The 24,231-nt window shown below is 37.1% G+C and overlaps 1 protein-coding gene across 1 annotated transcript in view; it reads left to right on the top strand.

Moving 5' to 3' along the window:
* Positions 1 to 24,231, top strand: part of ankfn1a (ankyrin repeat and fibronectin type III domain containing 1a) — a 116,386-nt gene that overhangs the window by 70,432 nt on the left and 21,723 nt on the right. Inside the window, exons 8-15 of the mRNA XM_016267261.1 lie at positions 2,420 to 2,548; positions 4,626 to 4,818; positions 6,490 to 6,700; positions 14,697 to 14,891; positions 18,434 to 18,547; positions 19,827 to 19,924; positions 20,548 to 20,638; positions 21,299 to 21,406. Coding sequence (XP_016122747.1) covers positions 2,420 to 2,548; positions 4,626 to 4,818; positions 6,490 to 6,700; positions 14,697 to 14,891; positions 18,434 to 18,547; positions 19,827 to 19,924; positions 20,548 to 20,638; positions 21,299 to 21,406 — 1,139 coding nt within the window. The remainder of the gene's footprint in view (positions 1 to 2,419; positions 2,549 to 4,625; positions 4,819 to 6,489; positions 6,701 to 14,696; positions 14,892 to 18,433; positions 18,548 to 19,826; positions 19,925 to 20,547; positions 20,639 to 21,298; positions 21,407 to 24,231) is intronic.

The raw sequence follows: 24,231 nt of genomic DNA on the forward strand, positions 1-24,231 counted from the left end.
TTTGTCTTCTTAGAAGTTTTCGATTGAATTAACACAGGATGGAATTTATGTGGTTGCCGTGGAGAGGTGGGTAAGAGTGTAGTAGCAAAATGTGTCTTGTCTGTCACTTAGCTGTCATTCCATGTGGTCATGTGAATCATCCCCTTTTCTTTCCTCAAACTTGTCTTTATCTCTAGCTGGAATGGTTGTGTAACTTAAACCCGACTGCACCGATGGGATTCATCAACAGCATATCTACAACGGTGAAGGACTGCCATTAGCACTTCTGTGTTCAGTGACCATTTTGCATGAGAAACAAATGGCTTGAGCTATTCTCTGAGAAATTAAAGCATTCACTAATATGCAAGTAGGTGGAGAGATAATAAGCCATATTAGTATTATTTTCCTTTTTCCCCAGGGACCCATTTCACACCATGTCACAACTATAGATGGAGTAGAATTACAATGAATCTGAGCACATCCTCCCAAAGTAAAACAAGGTTGTTTTTTTTTTGTAGTCCAATTCAGATTTCATCTTGAAAAGCTAGTATTTCTTCTAAAAAGTCTTCGAAATCTCCTCTGCTAGTTAATGGAACTGTAATTTTCCATTGGACGTTGGAGACAATAAAAATCAGGGCATGCTTTTGTGCACTAGGGCACTAAACACACAGTCAAGCATTCCAGCTATTAAGTCAGTATTAATGGATTAAAAGCATTACATGCAGTGATTGAGCACTCATTCTCAATATTGCTTTAAAACGTCACAAAAGTCTACACAAGTACAAAGACACGAACAACCTTTTTTTCCATAATGTTCTGATCATTATTATAACAACATCAACAACAAGGGGAAATTAGGACATGTTCTAGTTTGAGTATGCCTCAATTAAGTTGGAGCATTATGCATTTTGCCCTCTGGCCACATTTTAAATTGAAGAGTTCAACTAGCCACTATTGAGTTTTCATCAGATTGCTTTTGTGATTCATGTTTACTGGTTCTGTTCCAAAACCTAGTGAACTGCATACTGCCTACATAGGCGGTTGCTTTGAAGGACCTTCTCAAGTGACTGATTTGGAATACTAATATTTTAAGTATATTGTAAATGCACTTTATAGATACAATCTATAATATGTATACATATAGAAACGTATACATAAAATGTGTTTGTGTATATATATATATATATATATATAAAAATTCTAACTAATTTAATTGAAGCAGTTTAATGTTGCATATATTCATAATTATTTATACTTTTTTTATTCTTTTCAGAAATAAGAGTAGAAGTATATTTTAATTGTAAATATACTTTTATAATTATAAATAAATTATATAAATGTATATTTAATAAATATAATTATGTAATTTATGCAAAAGTATTATAAAATATTATTTTTTTGAATTTATAAAATAATAAAATATTAACTATAATATACATTTTTTTAAAGAACACAGCCCTAAATCTCTTCTTTGAATATCTTTGTCAAGTTAAGAGTAAAAGTGTATTTAGTGTATTTAGAATTGTTTATAATTATATAAATATTAAATTAATATAAAATTTATTAAATAATAAAATTATTAACATGATAAATTCTAACTAAAATTATTTATATTTAGAATTTATATTTTGTATTATTTCTATAATTTTCTTTAAATAATATCTTCAAATGTTTAGGTAGTCGGGTCACTGGGGTGTGTGTTTGGAGGCTATGACCTGTAGATTCATCTGTTTTTCAAAAATCTGATGGAAACTCAGTGGTGGCTGGTTGAGCTCCTTAGTATAAAATGCACCCAGAGGGGGTGAAACATAATCTTAATAATTATGCTGCCTACCTTTTGGAACAGCCCTCCTGTGATGTCTTAAAATACTGTGTAGGTAGATAGCTCACTAGGGTTTGAAACAGCAAATATGTGTACACGGGAGGCAAATCACCTGTGGATCCAGCTCAGGTCCACTCATGACAGTCAGAACACCAGATTGTTGTTATGTTGGGGATTAGATGCCTGTTTCTGCAGATAAGAGGGAGAATGAGACAGCTGGAATGATTATGAGAAAAGAACAACAGGTCCTCCTCCCCCCCCCCTCCCTATCGCTTGCACAGCGTGCTCTGGGCATGCTCAGTGGAATCTCGCGTTAAACGCCTGTGTGCTTTTGTTGTCTCTGTGCCGCTCATCCTAGCGCCTGCAGAATGCCCCTCTCTCTCCCTCCCTATCTCTTTCTCTCTCTCTCTCTCTCTCCCTCCCCCCCTCCATCTCCTCTCCTCTCACTGCACATTAGCCAGCCAACACCGCGGCGAGATGCGCGTGAAGAGGAGAGCTCCGGTGAACACCTGGTACTCCGGGCGACTCCAGAGCAGGGGTGTCTGTTTTGACCCTTTCCCTCTTCCAGTGCCCTGAATCAAACACTGTCCCACATCTTACCGGACTTTCTCTCATCAGATCTGAGAGTAGGATCTCCCGACTGGCTCAGAGACTCAACCAGAGGCAGAGCGATGCTGCGCTGATTAAGGATTTCAGACCCCTCTTCCTTCTTTCTGGCACTGCGGGAAGCTCTCAGAGCTTGGACAGGTGAGTTGAGCATCTCTTTCGCTCTCGTCCGTCCGCAGTCACTTACTTCAAGTGTACTTTTCCTCAGTATGATTCCCCCCTTAAGTGTTGCTAAAATTACCCATCACCCCCTGCTGCTTCCCACAGGTGCTTCTCAGTCATCCTGGCAGCTGCCTTTTCATTTTTTGATTTGCTTAATTGGATTCAAGGCATAACCTTATCTCACTCGATTACTCACTGGTGTTAGAGGCTTCACTCTGGCACTGCAGAGTGCATTATTATTAGTGCTCTGAGTAGGTGTTTCCACACTCAAAAACTGCGCACAAGAACAAAAAACAGGACACTGCCTTAATGTCATGTCTGACAGGATTATAGACCGCTGGGATGAGAAATACCACATAGATCCCCTACGGTTCCATAGCTTTTAAGCAGAATGTCAATTAAGGACAAATTTGATGTCATTGCGAGGTATATATATATACATTAAAAAAAAATTTGAATAATGAGAGCTTCCAAGTTCTCATTTATTTTTGCAACAGCATTTTTTTTTTTTTGCTCTGTTCAGACAGTGTGTACTCGCACCAGATGTTTTGAAAAATGTAGCCAATCTTGTCTTTTATTCAGGCATTTATATTAATTGTTTTTAGTACACGTCATGGAGTGATTGATGGTTGATATAGAGGTGCTACTTGTCTGTGGTTACATAAACTGCAGATAATTTACCAGGTGATGAAGATCAGAAATCAGAACAGTGTTCAGAATATTCTTTCACAAATATATACATTTTTGGGATGCAGCAAAACAAAAATTACATACTGTATGTTGTGTTTTTTCCTTAATAAATTGGATTCTCTCAACAGCTACTATAAATTCACTTTCTGAGTTTACTGTTATTGTTAGCTCAGAATTAATTGATTTCCTGGAAGATTTCATTATAGTATAAGAACATTGAGGATATCCTTGATAACCAGACTATGTTGTCCTGCAGTGATGGTCACGGTCTGGCCAGTGCTATCTCACGACCAATTCGTACGTATTTTGCAAGGTGGCTAATTCATAAAAATGTTTGTATGATTTCTGTAAGGGTTAGGGGTAGGGTTAGGGGTAGTCCTTCATACAAATTCCTATGAATTTGCCACCTCGTAAGATTTTTCACAAATCATACAAATTTGACGGGTGAGGTCGTACGAATTAGCCACCTAGTAAAATATGTACAAATTGCCATTATATCAGTTTGGTCTGGCTGCCATTGTTAATAAAATTGTCTGTTATGGATCGTTGAGAGATATCAGTTTTGATGTTGACTAATAATGTCATGAAATTAATGTCAGTTTTTTTTTATTAAATTCTTTTGAAGGAATGCAGTTTATGCCTATGAAATCTCTAATGCTCAAAGCTTTTTTTAAATTTATTTGATTACAAATACAGTAAAAATAGTAACATTGTGAAATATTTAAAATAACTTTTTTATTTTAATATATTTTAAAATGTAATTGATTCCTGTGAAGGCAAAGCTGAATTTTCATCAGCCATTACTCTTCAGTGTCACATGATAAAAAGAGTTGATTTGCTGCTCAAGAAACATTTCTTATTATCTCAATTGAAAACAGTTGCTTAATATTTTTGTAGAAAAGGTAACACAGTTTTTCAGGATTTTTTAAATAATTGAACATTCAAAAAAACCGCGCTGATTTGAAATAGAGCACCGTAAAAGTCTTCACTGTCACTTTTGATAAATTTAACGCATTCTTGCTGAATAAAAGTATTAATTTCTTTAAAAGAAATTAAACTTTCAGGCAATAGTGTACAGTAGATATCAGAAAGGTTTATTTGGAGGTCACATATTTGCTTTTTCTTTTCAAAATAAAATACCTATGCAGTTATTTTGCAGGTAGCTTTTTGCTTGAGCTGAGGAATTAATGACTATCCAGTGGCCATCTGTCACCAAGACACTACTGACTCAGATATTAGTCATAAATTGCATACCAAAACACATGCTATGAATTTATTTCGAGTGCACCCCCTTAACAGCACTGATGTAACAGTCATCACACCTAAATTTGTTTTGTCTGTTCTTCTTCCCTTCTCAACTCCACAGGAACTTCTCCATTAGTATGACCCAACAAATGCAGAACCTGCAGCTGACGCAGAATAAGAAGGGGGCGGGTCCCGCCTCCCCCAGTGCTGCCAAGCGCCTCTACCGAAACCTCTCTGAGAAGCTCAAGGGGAGCCACTCCTCCTTTGAGGATGCCTACTTTTTTGGTCGATCTGACCGTATCCACAAAGTATCTGTGAGTATCTTAGAAAATAAAAAAAATGGGTATCAGTAATTCACAATTTTTCTTATAATAAAAAGCTGACATTAGCCAACATTTATACGTATACTATAGAATCAATTGATGTAAACATTCACTTTACCTTACACATGACATGCTTAAAACTGGAATGACATTTTGGGTGATCATGAATCTGTTAGCGCTGTGCCATGCTCTCAGAACTTACACAAATGTCACTGATTATATACAGCTAGATCTAGCAATCATCTTGTTGACACAAGTGCCCTAATACATCTTTCACCCTCGCTGCCTCCATATGTTTTCATACATGGATTTAACTCACAATTGAAGAGTAGAAACTCAGCTGCTGTGGCTGTTAGATTAGATGTGTGAATTCACATTTTAATTATTAATAATTATTGCATTCATTGATTGGGGTACTAGTAGTTTCTGGTGCATGCCTGGTTACAGACCTGTGCTAGTAATTGTAAGGTTGTAGGTCAAACCCATGAGAAATCATCCATTGGCAATCTGTGCTCTTTTTCACATTGTCTGTGCCGATTGTTGGTGAAAGTCTGTGAATGTTTTTTTTTTATTAATTGAGAGTATTTTCTGCAATCCCAGTTAACAGTTATATGCATTAACATCTATAAGACAGACATTCATAGCTTGACTTTTCTGACCATAAACCATAAACATGGCTATGCAGTGCATTGCAAAATAATTAAATAAAATAAAAAATTGATCAAGCATTCCAACCAGCTTAATAATACAACATTGGCTAAACAGATCACGTGAGTCTGTTTATCCAACTAATTGCAGAATTCGAAATCAAAATGTCAAAATATTTCAATATAAAGTAGTATTCTATTTTTGTTAATTCAAAATACAATTATAATAATCAGAAAAAAATATATACACTACTATTCAAAAGTCTGGGGTTAAGATTTTAATGTTTGTGAAAGAAGTCTCTTATGCTCACCAAGGCTACATTTATTTGATCAAAAATACATAAAATACTGTTACAATTTAAAATATTGTATTAAATTAAATTAAATTAACATATTTTAAAATGTAATTGATTCCATACTTCAGTGTCACATGATTGCCAGTAATGTCCTGATTTGGTGCCTAAGAAACATTTCATATTATTATCAGTGTTAAAGACAGCAGCTAAATATTTTTGTGGAAACTGTGATATATTTCTTTCAGGATTCTTTGATGAATAGAAAGTAAAAAAAACAGCTTTTATTTGAAATTAAAAAAAATTTGTAACAATGTAAAAGTCTTAACTGTCGTTTCTGATCAATTTAATTTGTCCTTGCAGAATAAAAGTATTAATTTCTTTCAAAACGAAATGTTACTGATCCCAAATGGTATATACAGTGGTGTGAAAAAGTGTTGGCCCCTTTCCTGATTTCTTTAATTAGTCATTTGTTTATTTTATCAAATGTTGGGCATTCTGATTACTAAAGACATCTATTGATCTTTTGAGTCACAGAATCTGTTCTAACAATCATTGTTGTTGTACAGTTGAGCAGAGATTTTAACCAAAAGGTGCACTAGGGGGATTGTTCCAGTAACAAGTGTTCTGCAAGTTACAGTGTATAAAAGTGTCTGCTAAATGACTACTTAGAGTATCATGAGTGCCGCTGCTTACCTTCAAACCATTTTTTCTCCTCACAGAACATTCAGAGCAGTGAGGCTCTGTTCGAGGCTGTTGAACAGCAGGACCTGGATGCCGTACAGATCCTGCTGTTTCAGTACACAACTGATGAACTGGACCTCAACACCCCCAACAGTGAAGGCCTGACACCTCTGGACATCTCCACCATGACCAACAACGTCCCCATAGCCAAACTGCTACTCAAAGCTGGAGGGAAGGAGAGCCCTCACTGTGAGTATGCATATTTAACAGCGATGAGCTTTAACAGTCAATTCCCTCAGTGTGTCTAAAGTGTTTCCTTATTAAAGAGCCACTAAACCATTCTTGAGGTTTACAATGTAATTTGACTGGAATTAATCAATTAATTAATCTAGTCCTTACGAACATTTAACATGGTGGTGTCACGATATCACCCTGTTTGGATGTTGTTCTCTGTTTGCACTATTTCCCTGCCTGTTTGTCATCAGTTACTGATCTGATTTCTTCATTACGTTCAGCTGTGTTTTCATTATCACCTTGTTGGTCTGTCTATTTAAGTTTTTTTTTTTTAAAGTTTTTTTCACCTTTTCCAGTGTTGTCAGTGTATGGTTGTGCTTCTTTGTTTGCTAGTGTGTGGATTTACTTATGGATTTATTAAAGACACTTTGAACAGTCATCTTCCTTGTTGTGTGCGTGGTTTACAACCAGTTGTGACAGGTAGTTTTCACCAAAATGCCATAGAATATTTATTGTCCTCATTTTTGATGAAAACAAAACATTTTAAAATACTAGCATTTTCTTAGTAAAATAACTTTTTTTGTTTTTATAGATTTTATTTGATTTAATGTGTTAAGTCTTGTGTCCCCTCATTAAATGTCAGCTGTTGCATATTGATATATAAAATATATTCCAAATGAATACAGTACTGTATACTTGTACTATACTTGAATACTAGTACTACTGTATATACATATAGGCACACACATATATATATATATATATATATATATATGTATATATACTGTATATATACACATACACACATAGTATGTAGTATTCAATTTATTAACACTTAAACACACTGTGTGATGAAATATTTCAATTGTATAAAATAAAATGGTTTAAAAAAATCACTTTAGCAATAAAATATCTAAATGTATGAATTTATGAATCTGTATATATATATATATATATATATATATATATATATATATATATATATATATATATATATATATATATATATATATATATATATATATATATATATATATATAGTTCAGTTTATTAACACTTAATCACGTGATAAAATTTTTCAGTTTTACAATTAATCTCTCACAGTAATACAATAAAATCTATTTTACAGTAGCTGTAATTCTGTGTTTTTGGCTGAATCAATGGTTACAATTTAGAAATTTTATTTAACATTAAAATTAAAATTTAATAAAACATTTTATTACTTGGATTTTATTACTTTTAATATCTTAGGTTACTTTTGTATTTTTTGCTTATCATCACATTTTCATCCCTAAGGAATAGAAGTGCATTCTATGTGGTTTCTTTACCATCAAAAGGTTTTTCTTGCGTCACACACTCCTGTTTGGCTTTGGCAACCAAAAGCAGATGCTCTGTAATTAGACAAGCTGTTTAGAATGAAGCTGACGATAAACAGACGGAGCCGAAGTGAGTGTTTGGCACTTTGCTTTAGGGACTCGTGTAATAATCGCCTCCAAGTAGGAATACTAGAATAAACTTTTCCATGACAGCTGCCATAAGCACTCATAATTCTACATTAAACATCTAATGACATCTGTCGTGACCACTAATGAGTTAATGAATTGCGTTCATTATGTAATATTTTGGTAATAACATTGTACAGTGTCACATACTGTACCCTTATAATAAAACAATCATTGTTGTTATTCATGCATTTTTTTTTCAACTATTTTTGTGACAACCTGGGTGCGGATATCAGGTTTTAATGCATCAAGAACAGATCTGTTAAAAATATCTGCACCCATTGCCCTTAGATTAATCAATAGCATATTCAGTCCCTGAGTCTTTAGCAACAGTAGAACAGGTGTTTCTTACATTGAAAGACGTGGGGGGGGAAGTCCTCCAGTCCCGAGCGCTCAGTGCAATCATGAAAAAGCCGAATGTTGTTTGAGACCAAACGGAGCAGTCTGAGCGAGGCCGGGGTGGGGTAGACAGCACACGGCATCCCTCAGAAAAATCTTAACAAGGTTTGTCGTTTAATGGTTTAACTTTTCCAATGATGCATGTAACAGGGGGCAATTATACTAAGTGATTTATTGTACCCGGGCTGCAGTTAAATTTAAAAACATTTCATCATGGCACAATCCAATCCTTGTAAACAAACAGAAAATAAACATTGCCGTATTTTCCTCTCCTGGGCTTTCGGCATTATATTTATGTCAGTCCAGAAATGCCAAGTAAATCAATCAGCCAGACGCCTGACAGTTTGGAGGTCTGACCAAAGGCTGAAGTTAAAGCATAGTTATGGGCAGGACTGGGGCCCATAATGCCTATATTTCGGGCCGTCCTAAAGTCCCTACAGTGCCAACTGTGGGTGACAGTGCAATTTCGTCCGACTTGCTCATTAATTTATAGTTTGTTCAATTAACCGCATGTAGTAGCCAGATGTCAGTCTTCAGAGCGCAGGAAATTGCACCTCATGGCAGCTAATATGGCTACCTTTTCCACTGCGCTGTGGACCCCCGTGTAAGACCGGCTAGGTTAGACCCTCTTTTTTTCGAGTTGACAACATGCACTTTATCATCTCCCCCGGAGAGCTGCCATCTCCAGTGAAAGAGGGTTTCTTCAGCCATGTATTTATTTGTTTATTTTGCTGTCATGGTCTATGACTAAGGCTCTGAAAGAAAATGCAGTAGTATTCACAGCCTATGAGGAGGACTGGTCAGGCAGTATTCATTTTACCATGACAAATCTATATGGCCAAACACAGTCCTGTGTGTTCCAGACGACCGTAGACTACATTCATCCACACTGCTATGCTGACACAAGTGGTGTGAGCTTGGAGAATTAATGGTAGTGTAATGGGCTTCCTGTCATTTCAATCAGTACTTTTATTTTTGGTTCATGTAAGTTAGAGATACATTTGATCAGTCTGCTACTGCATGTCTTTTTCACATTACAGTTTTGATTATAAATAAGTTGATGAATTTGCAAGCAAAAACTATTATGCCCTGCCTACACTGAAAAAAAAATTGTGAAGAAACAATTTTACTTGATTTTTATTTATTTAATATTTTTTGGTTATGGAGCGTAATGCTACAGTAGGTTTCCAGAAGTAAATGTCCTGGTCATTGTCTCCATAGAGAAATTGATTTTCAGCAGTAACGCATAAACCCTTCAAGTCAGAGCTACCATGAGGCTGTTAAATTATGACACATTCTTCTGTAGAAGCCACAAGTGTGAATTAAATATTATTTCAGATAAAAATAGCTGTATTTCTGGTGAAGAACTCACTACTCATAATAATTATATCTGTCTCTTATTTTGAAGTTTATCTAGCTTTTTTTGTATCTTGTCTGTGTTTGCTTCCACTTTCTTTTGAATTCTGGTTGCTTTTCTATTGGTTTTGAATTCTGGTTGTTTTTCTTTCGGTTTATTGATTTGTCATGTGTTGGTTTTGCTTACTGGTTTATGTTTATCTTTGTAGTTGTTTATTATTGCATGTTTTCTATGTTCTTGTTAGCCTTCTTACTGAGTTTTGATGAGTTCATTTTCTATGTAAACCACGCTCTGTTTATTTGGTTCTGCTTTGTTTGATTTTTGTTGCTTTTCACTTTTTATTTATTCATTATAGCTCAAAAACCTACACTACTCATAATCCTCAAGAGAGATAAACCAATCAGAAACCACTGTCACCATGGATACAAATTTCTACTCCCTACACTCTCGAAATGCATATATATTTAACCATAAACTCAAAATATATTGTTTTTATAACTAAAAGTTTATTACATCAATCTCAACGCTTCATGGAATGAAGGCTTCATTTCCTTATAAATGAATTTAAGTGTGCAATCTAGTGTCTGTTTTCAAATATTTTTGCTTCCAGTTCTACTCAGAGCTGGTTGGTTTGGTTCAAGGCTTATAAAACTCTTTATTGAAAAATCTTTTCACTGCCCACAGAGGAAATGATGAGAAAAAAATTCCAGTACCTAGGCCACTGAGAAAATGTTTGACCAGAGTTGTGCTCTATTGTACAAGAGCTCGAATGTGTAAATCATTTTCATTTTGTAAATCATTTTCATTTCATAGCAGAGAACGTCACTAGGTTACGTATGTAACCATGGTTCCCCGAGGGAACGAGACGCTGCGTCGAGATTCGCTTTGGGAACGCCCTTGCGTGACCGCGTTCTGAAGCACGTGTCAAATCCGTCCAATGGAGCAGCGAGATGTCACGAGCAGGGTGACGTAAGCACCAGAAAGCATAAAAGCGCATCCGGCCGGGCGCCACCCAGCTTCGATGAAGTAGCGCCTGCAGGGATGCAGGGAGTATGGCAAAGAGACGCAGCGTCTCATTCCCTCGGGGAACCATGGTTCAACTCGAGCTGCGTCGAGATTCGCTTTGGGAACGAGAATACCAACTGCGCCATACAAGTCCCTGCCCCCTTGGGGAAAATCCTTTGGTTCTGAGCCACCTCTGCAAGGGTCTCATGTACAGCAGGCCAAAAGGTATCACGTTGGACGCCGCTGCCATCAGGCCCAACAGCCTCAGAAACTGTTTGACAGTGAGTGACTGGCCTTCTCTTACTCTCGTGACTGTCGTGAGGATTGACTCGATTCGAGCAGGAGACAGACGTGCCTGCATCGAGGTTGAGTCCCACACCACGCCTAAATAAGTGGTTCTCTGTAGTGGAGAAAGAACACTCTTCTTGGCGTTTAGTCTTAACCCCAGCTCTCTCATATGGGCGAGGACGACATCTCGATGCCGAGCCGCCATCTGCTCCGATTGAGCTAGTATTAACCAATCGTCGATATAATTGAGTATGCGGATGCCCTGGAGTCACAGTGGAGCCAGAGCAGCATCCACACACTCCGTGAAAGTGTGGGGTGAGAGTGACAGTCCGAAGGTATGCTTCGCCCCCGAAAGCAAACCTCAGGAACTTCCAGTGTTGCATGGTAGGACCATTTCGCCGAGGTTCCCTTAGACAAATAATGGTCCGCAGATCCGTTTTCGGATCCACCCGCGATCCCCACGACAACAGTCTGCGCTGTGCCTCGGCAACAGCGGGACCGCTGCCAGCAGGATCGCGATCCTGGCGGCTCTCATCAAACGCAGCCAGGCGAGAGCGGAGCGTGTGCAGCGAGAGTAACTCGCAGTGATGACAATCAGCTGCTCGAAAGCTGACCGTGCATGCTTCGCTCCTAAACAAACGACACAAATCGTGTGTATCCCTTGCCGCCAGATATCGTGGGCAGGGAGAAACACAGCGTTTGTAATGCCGTTCGCTCGCCATAGACTTTCTCATTGTTTTATATATATGAGTGCTTGTGCGGACAGACAACAGTAAATAGACAGACACATACACAGAGCGCTACTGAAGAGCAGAAGCTGGGTGGCACCCGGCCGTATGCGCTTTTATGCTTTCTGGTGCTTACGTCACCCTGCTCATGACGTCTCGCTGCTCCATTGGACGGATTTGACACGTGCTTCAGAACACGGTCACGCAAGGGCGTTCCCAAAGCGAATCTCGACGCAGCTCGAGTTCCTGAAGGGGAACCTGTATTTTCTACACTATACAGGTTTGAAGTAAGACATTTTGACTTTACACCTCACCTAATATGTAATATAAGTCTCTGGTGTCCCCAGAATGTGTCTGTGAAGTTTCAGCTCAAAATACCCCACAGGCCATTTATTATATGTGACCCTGGACCACAAAACCAGTCTTAAGTCACAGGGGTAATTTTCACTACACCAAATACACAAAATAATGTTCTTTTTAGCAACATCATATGACCCCTTTAGCTGCTGCTCCCCGCCCGCTTTTCCAGAATAGAGCTGCGCAATTACAGCGTGTACCTGCTAAAAAAACATCTGTTTTGGTTCAGATTATCATGTTTATTGCGCTGTGTAGCGTCTGGACCACTCCAACACACAATATATATTTTGTTAGCTAGATTTCACAAATACTTTGTAACACCCCAGGACGCCGAACAAGACCCTGGTTTCATGGTAACCCGATACATTTACAACCTTGTGGAATGCGAGCCGGCTCTCATTCTGCTTTCTCCAGAAACAAGGGGTACAAATGCACAGGAGAAATGGACTGTTCTACTAATTAATTCATAGGAAAACCTTCTTTGAATGAACACCCATTTTCTTCAGGCCATTGTGTATATTATTGCTGTGTTGTATTTAATCTGTTGTATTATAGACTATTTTTATTCATGCTTACGATAAACCACTCATTCATATAAGTAACTCTACCATGTCTAGTATCTATGAATTCGCCTTCTTATGATCGAAACAAGCGTGGATATTATATGGTGGTACATAGGCAATATATATTAGGGCCCTGAGAATCATTAATAATTTCGATTTAAGTACATTTGAAAATTACCATGCTTCGAGAACAAAGGGGTCGTAAACCCTCCAGCAATTGCCACCTCCCGCTCGGGAATTCCATTGTGCTCATTGGACAAGCCCATCTTGAAAGGCGGAGATCTTCTCCGACCTTAAAGGCCCGGCTCCAGGGACCCGCCTCAGTCGGTGGTTCGGCCAGAAGCTAAGAAAATGTGAGGAAACGCTCCAGGATACCAAAGCTCGTGCCAGGCTCCGGCCTAGTCCTTTTCATTCATCAAGTGATTCTGACTCAAACTAGCTTTTTCTCATCAACCAACTTCAGCAAGATCTTGGGGCCTTAAGATTGCATCAGGAATCTTTTTCAGACATACGCAAGTATCAAACTTAGTCGATTTAATTGATGCATTAAGTATCAGTTACACCTTTTTACAAGGTTTGTTTGAACTAAGAATCTGACGTTTTCCCTCAGGTTTTAGATCTGCTGAATATGCAAAATGGTTCCATAAATGTCATTCCTTATGTCTCTTTCTTTAGTGCTAAACTTTAACCCTTTCCTATACCAACTGTATGTGTGTGTGTGTGTGTGTATGTTTATGTTAGACCGGCTTAATGTGTTTGTGTAGTATGTTAGACTAGTTTAAGTTTTTATGTAGTTAATAAAACCTTACTTGTTTCACACTTGACGTGTTCATTGTTTACTCATAACCGGAGTCAATAATCATGCAGATTTACGTTACAAACTTATAGAATTGTACAGTAAGAAAGTTATTTCCTTTAACCAGGAAATTAACGTTCTTAGAATTGACAAGACGGTTGACCCTGAGTGGTCAGCTAAATATCTACAGTGGATCTAAAATATGAATAGTTAATTATAACTAGTTATGGTTAATTATTCATATTTCCCCATGAGCTGATCCGCTACAGCTGAAATCATGCATTTTAAACCATATTTGTTTAAACATCTGATATACGATTTTCTGAGCGCACACTGACAGAAAGCGGCTGTCACAGCATGTGAGTACTAAACTAAGTTCTCATTCACACACAAGTTTACGTTAAAAACACACAAGTTACAAAAACAGTCGGTTATGTCTGGGCAAGTAAACAGCTGGGAAATAAATCACATGTTTTTTTTAGATCTGTGTGGCAGCAGCAATATGCCGTAAATAAATCAATAAATCCACTGCTTTCTTGTCTCCTCTGAGGCTGGGAATCTAAATAGTGTTCTGTGCTCATCAGTGCAGCCAAAGGCAGAACAGTTAGCATGTTTTGTTCAAACTTTCGCCATGACATTAGAGCTGGTACACCGTTGTCGCTTGCGAAATCAAATGACGGCGCCGTGGGTAGAAACTTACAGATTAAGGGTCGGTGATATTATAATGAGATCCCTTTGCCACGTCACTAGGGGAGCGAAATCAGACGTGCTCGTTTTTGCAGATGCTTGCAGAAAAAGGCTTACCAAAACAAAGTTACTGGGTTAAACTTTTTTCACATTTCCTTGGTTGGTAGATGCACCGGGGACCTGATTATAGCACTTAAAACCTGGAAAAGTCAGATTTGCATGATATGTCACCTTTAAACTGAAATGCAAGGTTGTCCAAAAGCTAAAAAAATCATACTCATTGGAATTAATGAAAAGTCTCATTACCAGACCTCTGTGTTGTGTTTCAGTTGTCAGTTTGGAGAGCAGAGATGCCCATCTCTCAGCGCTGGTGCAGGAAGCCCAAAGGAGAGCCAGCGAGCTGTCCACCCAGGTGATGAGAGAAAGTCTCAGCCTGGAAACATCTGACAAGGAAAAACAGCTCAAAGCTTGGGAGTGGAGATGCAAACTCTACAAGCGCATGCGCACGGGATTTGAGCATGCACGTAAGTCGAACCTGAGTCTGCTATTGTTGTCTAACCTTTCAGAGGAAAAAAAGGTCATTCATATGTTATGATACAATAAAATACACATCGAACTAGCCTTATTTAATATCAGTCCTGTCTAATCTATCACTATCTGCTGAAAGGTCATCTATTCCCATATTGGCCCAACCTGTTAACTTTATTAGAATGTGAAAACAAGCCACTATGATCATTTGGCCCACAGATATTAATATCAGGTTGATTGGCCTGAAATGACTCTTGAGCTGCGAACACACACAATAGTGTCCCTCTCACCCTCCTGTCATATTGATTACTTGTTAAATCAGGTGAGTTTCGTTGGCTTCTCTTTGTAAACAACCTCAAGTGAAGGCAGACGTGATAAATCAGCAACGCTTTGCCACAGACACTCTCAAAAATAAGATTGCAGAGAAATACTCAGAGGTATCTCTGAAAAGGATTTCAGGAAACTCAAGAGCACCATTAGCTGTGCTGTGTGCTTTGGGTTACAAGTACAAAATGAAGGTGCTAACAAGAAGATGGAACCACATAAAACGTGCATGTATATATAAAGTGGGTATAGAAAAGAATCACCCCCTTTACAATAATCACATTTTGTTGTCATTTAGTTTTTGGTTTATCCAGCTGTATTTACTCAGTGCAACTTATAACATACAAGTGAAAGATATAACACCAACATGTCATAAAAAAATAAAAAAGAAGAATCCCTGAGTTGGAAAAAGGATCACCCCTTGTGTCAGTATTTTGTTGAACCACCTTTTGCTTTAATTACAGCCTTTAGTCTGTTGGGATATGCCTCTACTAACTGCACATGTAGACTTTGCCGTTTTTACCCACTCTTCTTTGCAGAACTGCTCAAGTTCAGTTAAATTTGATGGTGAGCATTTGTGGACTGCAATCTTCAAGTCATTCCACAGTTTTTCAATGGGGTTTAAGTTTGGACTCTGATTAGGCCATGTAAGGACATTCACCTTTTTCTCTTTCAACCACTGTGTGGTCAGTTTTGCTGTGTGCTTTGGGTCATTGTCATGTTGGAAGGTAAACCTTCTTCCCATTGACAACTTTCTGGTAGAGAGCAGCAGATTTTCCTCAAGAATTTGACTATATTTCGCCCCATCCACTTTTCCTTTTGTCCTTACAAGTGTTCCAGTCCCTGCTGCAGAGAAACACCCCCATAACTGGATATTACCACCTCCATGCGTTACTGAAGGAATGCTGTTATTCGGATGGTAAGCTGTATTGGATTTCCGCCAGACATATTGTTTATTGAGGCCAAATAATTAAATTTTAGTCTCATCTGCCTCAGAATCTTTAAGGTGTGTTTTAGCAAAGCTCAGTCGTGACTGCATGTGGCCTTTCCTGAGGAGTGGCTTTTTTCTTGCAACCCTCCCATATAAGCATTGAGAATTGTTATATTGTTGTCACATGCACACAATGACCAAAATTATCTTTGTCATAAATTCCTGCAACTGCTTCAGAGTTGCTGTAGGCCTGTTGGTCGCCTATCTGACCAGTTTCCTCCTGACTCTTTCATCCAATTTGGAGCAACGTCCTGATCCAGGGAGGGTCTGTGTTGTACCAAATAACTTCCACTTCTTAATAATAGACTTCACTGTGCTTCAAGGCATTGATAAAGTCTTTGAATTTTTTTATATCCATCTCCTGACTTGTGCCTGTCCACAGCTTTATCCCGGAGATCTTTTGACAGTGCCTTGCCACCCATAGTTGATTGTTTGCTGCAGTTGCGCTACCAAGAACTGAAATACTCCAGGAAAGCTCTTTTCATGCTGAGCTAATCAAAATGACCACAGATCACAGTTGAAAGTCAAATGGCTTTGTGTGCCATTGAGAAGGTGATTAGCTAAACCTGATTGAACTTACAAGTCATTTTTAGGAGGGGGGGGGGGGGGGACTTGATCACAGTTGAAAGTCAGATGGCTCTGTGTGACATTGAGAAGGTCATTAGCTACACCTGATTGAGTTTACAAGTCCTACAGTATATTTGTGGGGGGGGGGGGGGGGATCCTTTTTCCAACTCAGTGATTCTGTTTTTTTTTTGTATATTCAGACATGTTGGTGTTATATCTTTCACTTGGATGTTATAAGTTGCACTGAGTAAATACAGCTGGATAAAACAAAAACTGTGTTCCGTCTTCATTTCAGGCTGCAAAGCAACAATGTTATTATTTTAAAGGGGGGTGATACTTTTCTATACCCACTGGAAATGGTCGGGAAAAGGACATGGTTCAGCCCAACAAACTATACAGCTACTGTAGATTCACGGTTTGCTGAATTTGTATAAACCCTGAATTTTTGTAATCTCTATATAAATAAGTAGTTATTCTCTGCAAAAAGTAATTTTCTTGCTCAGTATTCTTGTCATATTATCCAGTACAAATATCTAGGCATTCTTAAATAGACATACATTTACTTGAGAAACAAAATGACATAAGATATCAGGTCTTGTTTTCTGAAACATTTATCAAAATAAGTTTATTGTTTAAACAAGAAAAATTATCTGCCAGTGGGGAAGAAAAAAAAGAAGAAGCAAAAACTCAAAAAGAAAATGGATCTTGATTTAAGAATATTTAGACATCAGTACTGGAAAACATGACAAAAATACTAGTAAATATATTTTCAAGAAAATAATAAACAAAAATAGAACAATTGTGCGGTCATGTTAAATTTAGATGAAATTTTGTAAATGGTGTATTGTCAATTACACTATTGTCAATAGTGTGACAATATACAGTATAATGAACAGCTCACAGAGAAATCACTTCCAAACCAAGCAGTTTTGTGTTGTACAACATAGCGAATTTGCATGACCAACTTGAATCCAACATGAAATCTGCATTGAAAAATTGTTAACCCTCACGCAAAGTGAATTCCTGTTGAAATTAGTGGGTTTCACCCCAAAAAAGTTCATTGATCACTGGTAACTGTGACCGCACCTTCAGAAAAGAAATTTTTGTAGTGTTTTCCACTGCTGTTGGATTCCCCTGGGGCAGACAGCGGCTCCATTTACACTGACAGCAGGTCAACAGAAAAGCAGTAAGCAGATATTACATTCCACCTCTGAAGGACAATAAGATGTCTGTTTAAATGTGTAAGCAATTTCAGACTTTATTTTTATTAATTGTGAAAATAAATGGTCAGTCAAGCCACTTTTGTGTGCAGACACTCAAACACTTCTCCCATCTTCCATTAATGTGTCTAACAGATATCGACCCAAAAACATAGCTATAGTTGCTGAGCTGGGCTGGCTGAGATACTCAAACAGAGCAGAACATGTTTTGAAGTTGGTACAATGGTTATACTTATGGGCAATCAACCTGCAAATGGATTCCTTATAGTTGTCTTTGCATAATAAGTCTTTTATTGGAATATATTACCATCAAACAATTACACATCACCTGTATTTATGGTTATTTAATTATCATCAGTAATTGTTCTCCCCTCCCTAAAAGCAATGCAAGCTATGTGCAAGTTATGCTATGTGACCGTTGAACTGGCTCTTTCAGGACCTCCGGAGGCTCCGTTGATAGTGTGTCTGAGTGTGACCGGCAGCACGTCTCTCACTGTTAGCTTTCAGGAACCTGCCAGCATGAACTCGGCCGTAGTGACTAAATACAAAGGTCAGTGCAGCCATTTGTCTGTATTACACACACATATACCTGATTGCCTTGAGAAAGGGTGTTTTTTTTTATTATTCAATTTTTATTACAGTTATTACAGTGGGTATAGAAAATAATCACCCCCCTTTACAATAATCACATTTTGTTGCTTTGCAGCCTGAAATGAAGATGGACACCGTTTTTGTTTTATCCAGTTTTATTTACTCAGTGCAACTTATAACATCCAAGTGAAAGATATAACACCAACATGTCAAGAAAATACTCCTGGAGTATTTCAGTCCTTGGTAGTGCAACTGAAGCAAACAATCAACTATGGATGGCAAGGCACTGTCAAAAGATCTCCGGGATAAAGCTGTGGACAGGCACAAGTCAGAAGATGGATACAAAAAAATGTAATGGCTTTATCAATGCCTAGAAGCACAGTGAAGTCGATTATTAAGAAGTGGAAGCTATTTGGTACAACACAGACCCTCCCTGGATCAGGACGTTGCTCCAAACTGGATGAACGAGCCAGGAGGAAACTGGTCAGAGAGGCGACCAAGAGGCCTACAGCAACTCTGAAGCAGTTAATTCTGTTTTTTTATTTATTTTTTGCAGACAATTTGGTGTTATATCTTTCACTTGGATGTAATAATTTGCACTGAGTAAATACAGCTGGATAAAACAAAAACTGTGTCCGTCTTCATTTCAGGCTGCAAAGCAACAAAATGTGATTATTGTAAAGGGGGATGATTCTTTTCTATACCCACTGTTTCCAAAGAAACAATGCGAAATACAGAAAAATTACAACTTTCCCACTAACATTCTACATTACTTAACTAACAAATTGTATGAAAGGGGTGGAGAAGAGGTGTTTTATTACTCTTATTAGCACTTACACTTATTTTCAACAGATGATAAACAGGTGAACAAACCCATGGACTTAAATTAAAGGAAGGTCCCAAGTCATATCTGGGCATCTGAATATTATAGAGAGCTGGAGATATGTATCAGTGAACAGCCACCGTAAACCCCCTTAGCAACCATCTAGAGCATCTTAGCAACCACCCACAACAGCCTAGCAAAATGGTGCAGAGTTTTGCATGGACAAAAACCACTCACATTTTCTAATATAAATATCTAGTTATTCAAACTATAATGTTGTTGTAGCTGTAATTTCTGCAGTTGTCGTTATCATGGTCCTGTTTCATTCTGTCCTATTTGGTTTCTTTAGACTTCACTCATTTATTGATGTTCTCAGATTTTAACTCTGTATAATGTGTGATGATGTTTATTGCAGTGGAATGGAGCTGTCTGAAGGACTTCTCTTTATTAGCCGGAGAGCTGATCCTTCAGAATCTGCAGTCCCTGAAATACACAATAACAGGTCTTACCACGGTGAGCTAAAATTACTATGTAGTCTTTACTGTGAACCAGAGATCGATACTTCGAGTCACAATGTTTTCTCAGAATATCACAACATCTCGTCTCTTGTGCACTTGCTGTCACAAAAACAAATATTATTGTCTGTTCATTCATTGTACAGAACTAAAAACTTCTCTAAAAGTTTTAATAATTAATAAATACAGTTTTAGTAAATAATACACTATTAATTTAAAAAATAAATGGTATTAAGTATAAATTAGGAATTATATACTTTATTTTTTTATATAAGCCTCACATACATTCTTTTAGGTAAATGTGAATAATATTAAAAAACAATAAAGTATGTACACTGTAAATACATGTATGTTTAAATACATTAAATAAATTTAGTCATGCAAAGGGGTTTATAAAATTAACTTGTATATTGCTAAAACTACTTTGAAAAAGCCTTGATTTACAATTGTGGATTGTAGAATCTCAATTTGCAAACTAATGCACTTTTCTGTGCCATTTTATAGTATAAAGTTGAACATGTCTGCTGCCATTTATGTGTTACTTTATGTCCACAGAAATCCACTATAGTACAGCTTGTTATTAGTAAAAGATTTCTAAGATATTTTTCTTGTTTGTTACAGGGTAGACAATACTACGTTCAAGTGTCCGCCTACAATATGAAAGGCTGGGGTCCGGCACAACTCTCTCAGCCTCCCTCTGCTGTTCCCTCCAGTAAGTTCTGCAAAGCAGCCACAGTTGCCAAGTACCACAATAAAGGATAATTTAAAAAGAAGAACTGGAAAGTTCTCGAACCTTTGAGCATTGTGTCAGCATAGTTAGTTAAAAGGAAAGGAAATTGTATTGATTGTAGCCAACATCCTTGGATGTAGGACTGCACTATTATTTAACCATCACGGCTTCTACTCACCCTGCCACCTTTGATACTCTTTGGATCTGGCTGCAAAGAAAAAACGAACTGAAAAGTTTTGAGAAAGTAACATATCCAGCATTATAAAACTGCATGTACGCAATACAGACACAGAAAATTGTCTGGGTGAAATGAAGATTTAATCAAATAAATTTGAAAGAGAATATACCGTAAGGCTGTCCTTCCTATTTGGAACAGTTATTTTTATTTTTATTTTTTTAACTCATTATAATACATTGCATTCAGTTGACCCTCTCTTGATAACGTGTTGCTATTCAGTAAGTGCCCCAACAAGAATGTTTCACCATACTTTTGGATTATTTTGGGGTATTTTAAGACTATTAGACAAGCTTTTGCTCTTTTTTTTGTGCAAGTCTGACTGAATCAAATTAAATGTCTTTTTTGACATCTAGAACATGTCACAAATCTAAAGCTGAGTTTTGTGTGATATTTCTCTCTTTTAGACTGGAAGGACTGCGATGGGAGAGAGAGCAAGAGGAGAGGTCACATTGAGGCTATGGAGAGGCTGTTACAGCAGGTTCGAGCCACACACCAGCACTACTGCTGTGGAGGTACACATACACACACACACACATGCAGATCCCTCCTAGTGATTCACGTAAATACACAAACATCTAAGAGTAAGAACACTATCTCTCATTCACACAAACATGCACAAATGCTCCTTTTTTAGCTTTCTGGCAATTTCATTTATATAATTGTACAGAAAAAGGAGATTGAGAAATGAGCAGTGATGTGATGTAGCAAGACTCTGGAGCACATGTGATGTCTCCTGTGAGATACTTTATTGGATTTACATTATCTTATATATGATGCCTGTGTAAGATGCATGTAAGAGATCTAAATGTAGTGTTCAGAATGTTTTTTAATGTTTTTTTTCCCCCCAGAAAATATGCATTAAATAGACAATTTGATTCAAACTATTTTTATTTCAAATAAATGTTGTTCTTTCAAACGTTCTATTCATCAAAGAATCCTAATTAGAAAATGTCATGGTTTCCACAAAAATATTTAGCAGCACAACTGTTTTCAACATTGATTAAAAAAAAATAAAAAATGTTTCTTTAGCACCAGTTCAGCATATCAGAATGATTTCTGAAGGACCATTTGACACTGAAGAATGGAGTAATGACTACTGAAAATTCAGCTTTGCCATCACAGGGATGAATTACAATTTAAAATATATTAAAGCAGCAAACAGTTATTTAAATTTTAATAATATTACACAAAATGACTATTTTACAGATTTCAAAAACATAAAAAATCTTATATACTCCAAACTTTTGAGCAGTAGTGTGTTTCAAACATTTCAGGTTTATGAGCTTGGATTGATTGAACAATTATACTCAATTAATTGGTCAACATCCCCATTTGTCTTAAAGCAACATATTTATGGTCCCTGATATCAAACTGGTCCTCCTACCTGCCTTCAGAGCATAATAAATCGCCACAGTAGCGTAGGCGTATTCAATCATGTCTGAAAGTTTTTGTAATATCTCTGCTCTCCCATGTTAGCCTGAAAACCTATTACACTGTAAATGGTTCAAAACATTGGGAATCTCATACCTGCTGCATTGTGATCAGTGGTGCGGGGACACATTTTAGACCAGATTAATTCTAATTGATTAAGTGATTCTATACAGTCCAGTCACGAACCAATATTAATTAATAGTTAATACAGAGGTCAAGTCTGTAGTAGACTTCATATCCAAAATGTCACAATTAAAATGTTGATTAGAGTTGTGTGATGCTTCTTTTTTGAAGAGTTGTGTGATGTTTCTTGTTTGGTCTTATTGCTTCTTTTTTTCTTTTTTCATTTATACTTATTATATATTTAAATCTATTATATATATATATCTGGGGAATTTCACAATGGAATGAATATTTTATATTCATTTTATTTTTTATACATTTTTTATCATTTTCTAATAAATTATAATATTTAACTTAAAAATTCTAATTTATTTTAATTTGTTGCTGTAGTCATTTCATTCATATGATTTCAGACAGTTTGATACACTGTTTTATTCCAATAAAAATATATAAGATATATAAGAGCAGTGCTTTCATTACCGTGATTTTAGACAGTTTGCACTGACTGCTTGATTTAAAAAAAAATGCATATACCTATTTAAAAGTAGGCTGTATATCCTCTGAATCAGAACAGGAAGTTCCATTGCAAAATTTCCCAGATGACTTCATCCTCATAATCTCTGTTTTTTGCTCAGCTGGTGCTCTTTTATTTGCTTTCTTTATTGTGTTTGGTCTTTCCCTCGTCTGTCTCTCATAATGCTCTCACTCTTTCTCATAGTCTCTCTCTCTCTCTGCCCATTTCTCTCTCACTTCCACCCATCTGCCCACTCACCAGAAATCTCTCCCTCCCAACATCCTCTCGTCTTCTAAGTCCACACTTCTTCCAGTAGATTAACTCTGTATTAAAGTGACGAAATGAAGCATGGTCAAAGTGTTTTGACTCAAGTATGGCCATCCAGAGCAGTATGAATACACTCTCTCAGCATTCCTTCTGCCTGGCCTCCTACGCTCCTCACGCAAGTAGCGATGCCGGGGAGGAGGACATGTAAATAAATAATGTTTTAATACATTTATCCATTTTAGATTTTAACATCTATGTGTCAAACATGTCGTCCGTATAGTGCAGCACTGTAAATCACAGGGCTCAAGCACAAACATCTTTAAAACGAAGCAGGCTGGACGTAGCGTGAATCGTAGACAGTCTGCTTTGGCCTCAGGCCCACTCTCTAACCCAGAGGCCAGCTGCCGAGGTATAGAAGAACGCTGTTCCTGGTGCTGACAGTACTGCACTGCTCACAAACAGCAACTTCATTAGGCAGCTATGCAGCCGGCCACAAGCAGGAGGGGGGGTGAGCAAAAAAACAGCATCACTCATCTGTTTAGAAGTCAGCACTAATGATGTCAGAGAGATGGCTGCCAGCGTCGCAAATGAATTTATTGAATTGATTCTACAAAAAAAACATTGTATGAGAGTTTTTATTGATGTGGAAAGCAGAAAAACAGTAGAAACTATGCAAAAATAACACATCTGTCTTTGTCCATTTTAATTTAGAGAGAATGTGTGTATGTACATTGCAAAAAGCATTTTCTTCATCAGTCTGTCTTGTTTTTCAGTAAAAATGTCGAAACATCTTAAAAACCACATAAATTTGTACAAAAAAAAAATAGTTTATGATAATAAAAAAATATAAACATCTTTAAAACCCACATAAATGTACTTCTTTTTTGATCAATTGTGTTAGCTAATAATAGAATATATTCAGGATGGTAAAAACTGATAAAAAATATTTGAGAAATATTATCCTCAAAACAATATATATATATATATATATATATATATATA

This window comes from Sinocyclocheilus grahami, unplaced genomic scaffold (genome assembly GCF_001515645.1).
Source record: "Sinocyclocheilus grahami isolate Dianchi unplaced genomic scaffold, SAMN03320097.WGS_v1.1 scaffold36.1, whole genome shotgun sequence".
NCBI lineage: Eukaryota > Metazoa > Chordata > Actinopteri > Cypriniformes > Cyprinidae > Sinocyclocheilus > Sinocyclocheilus grahami.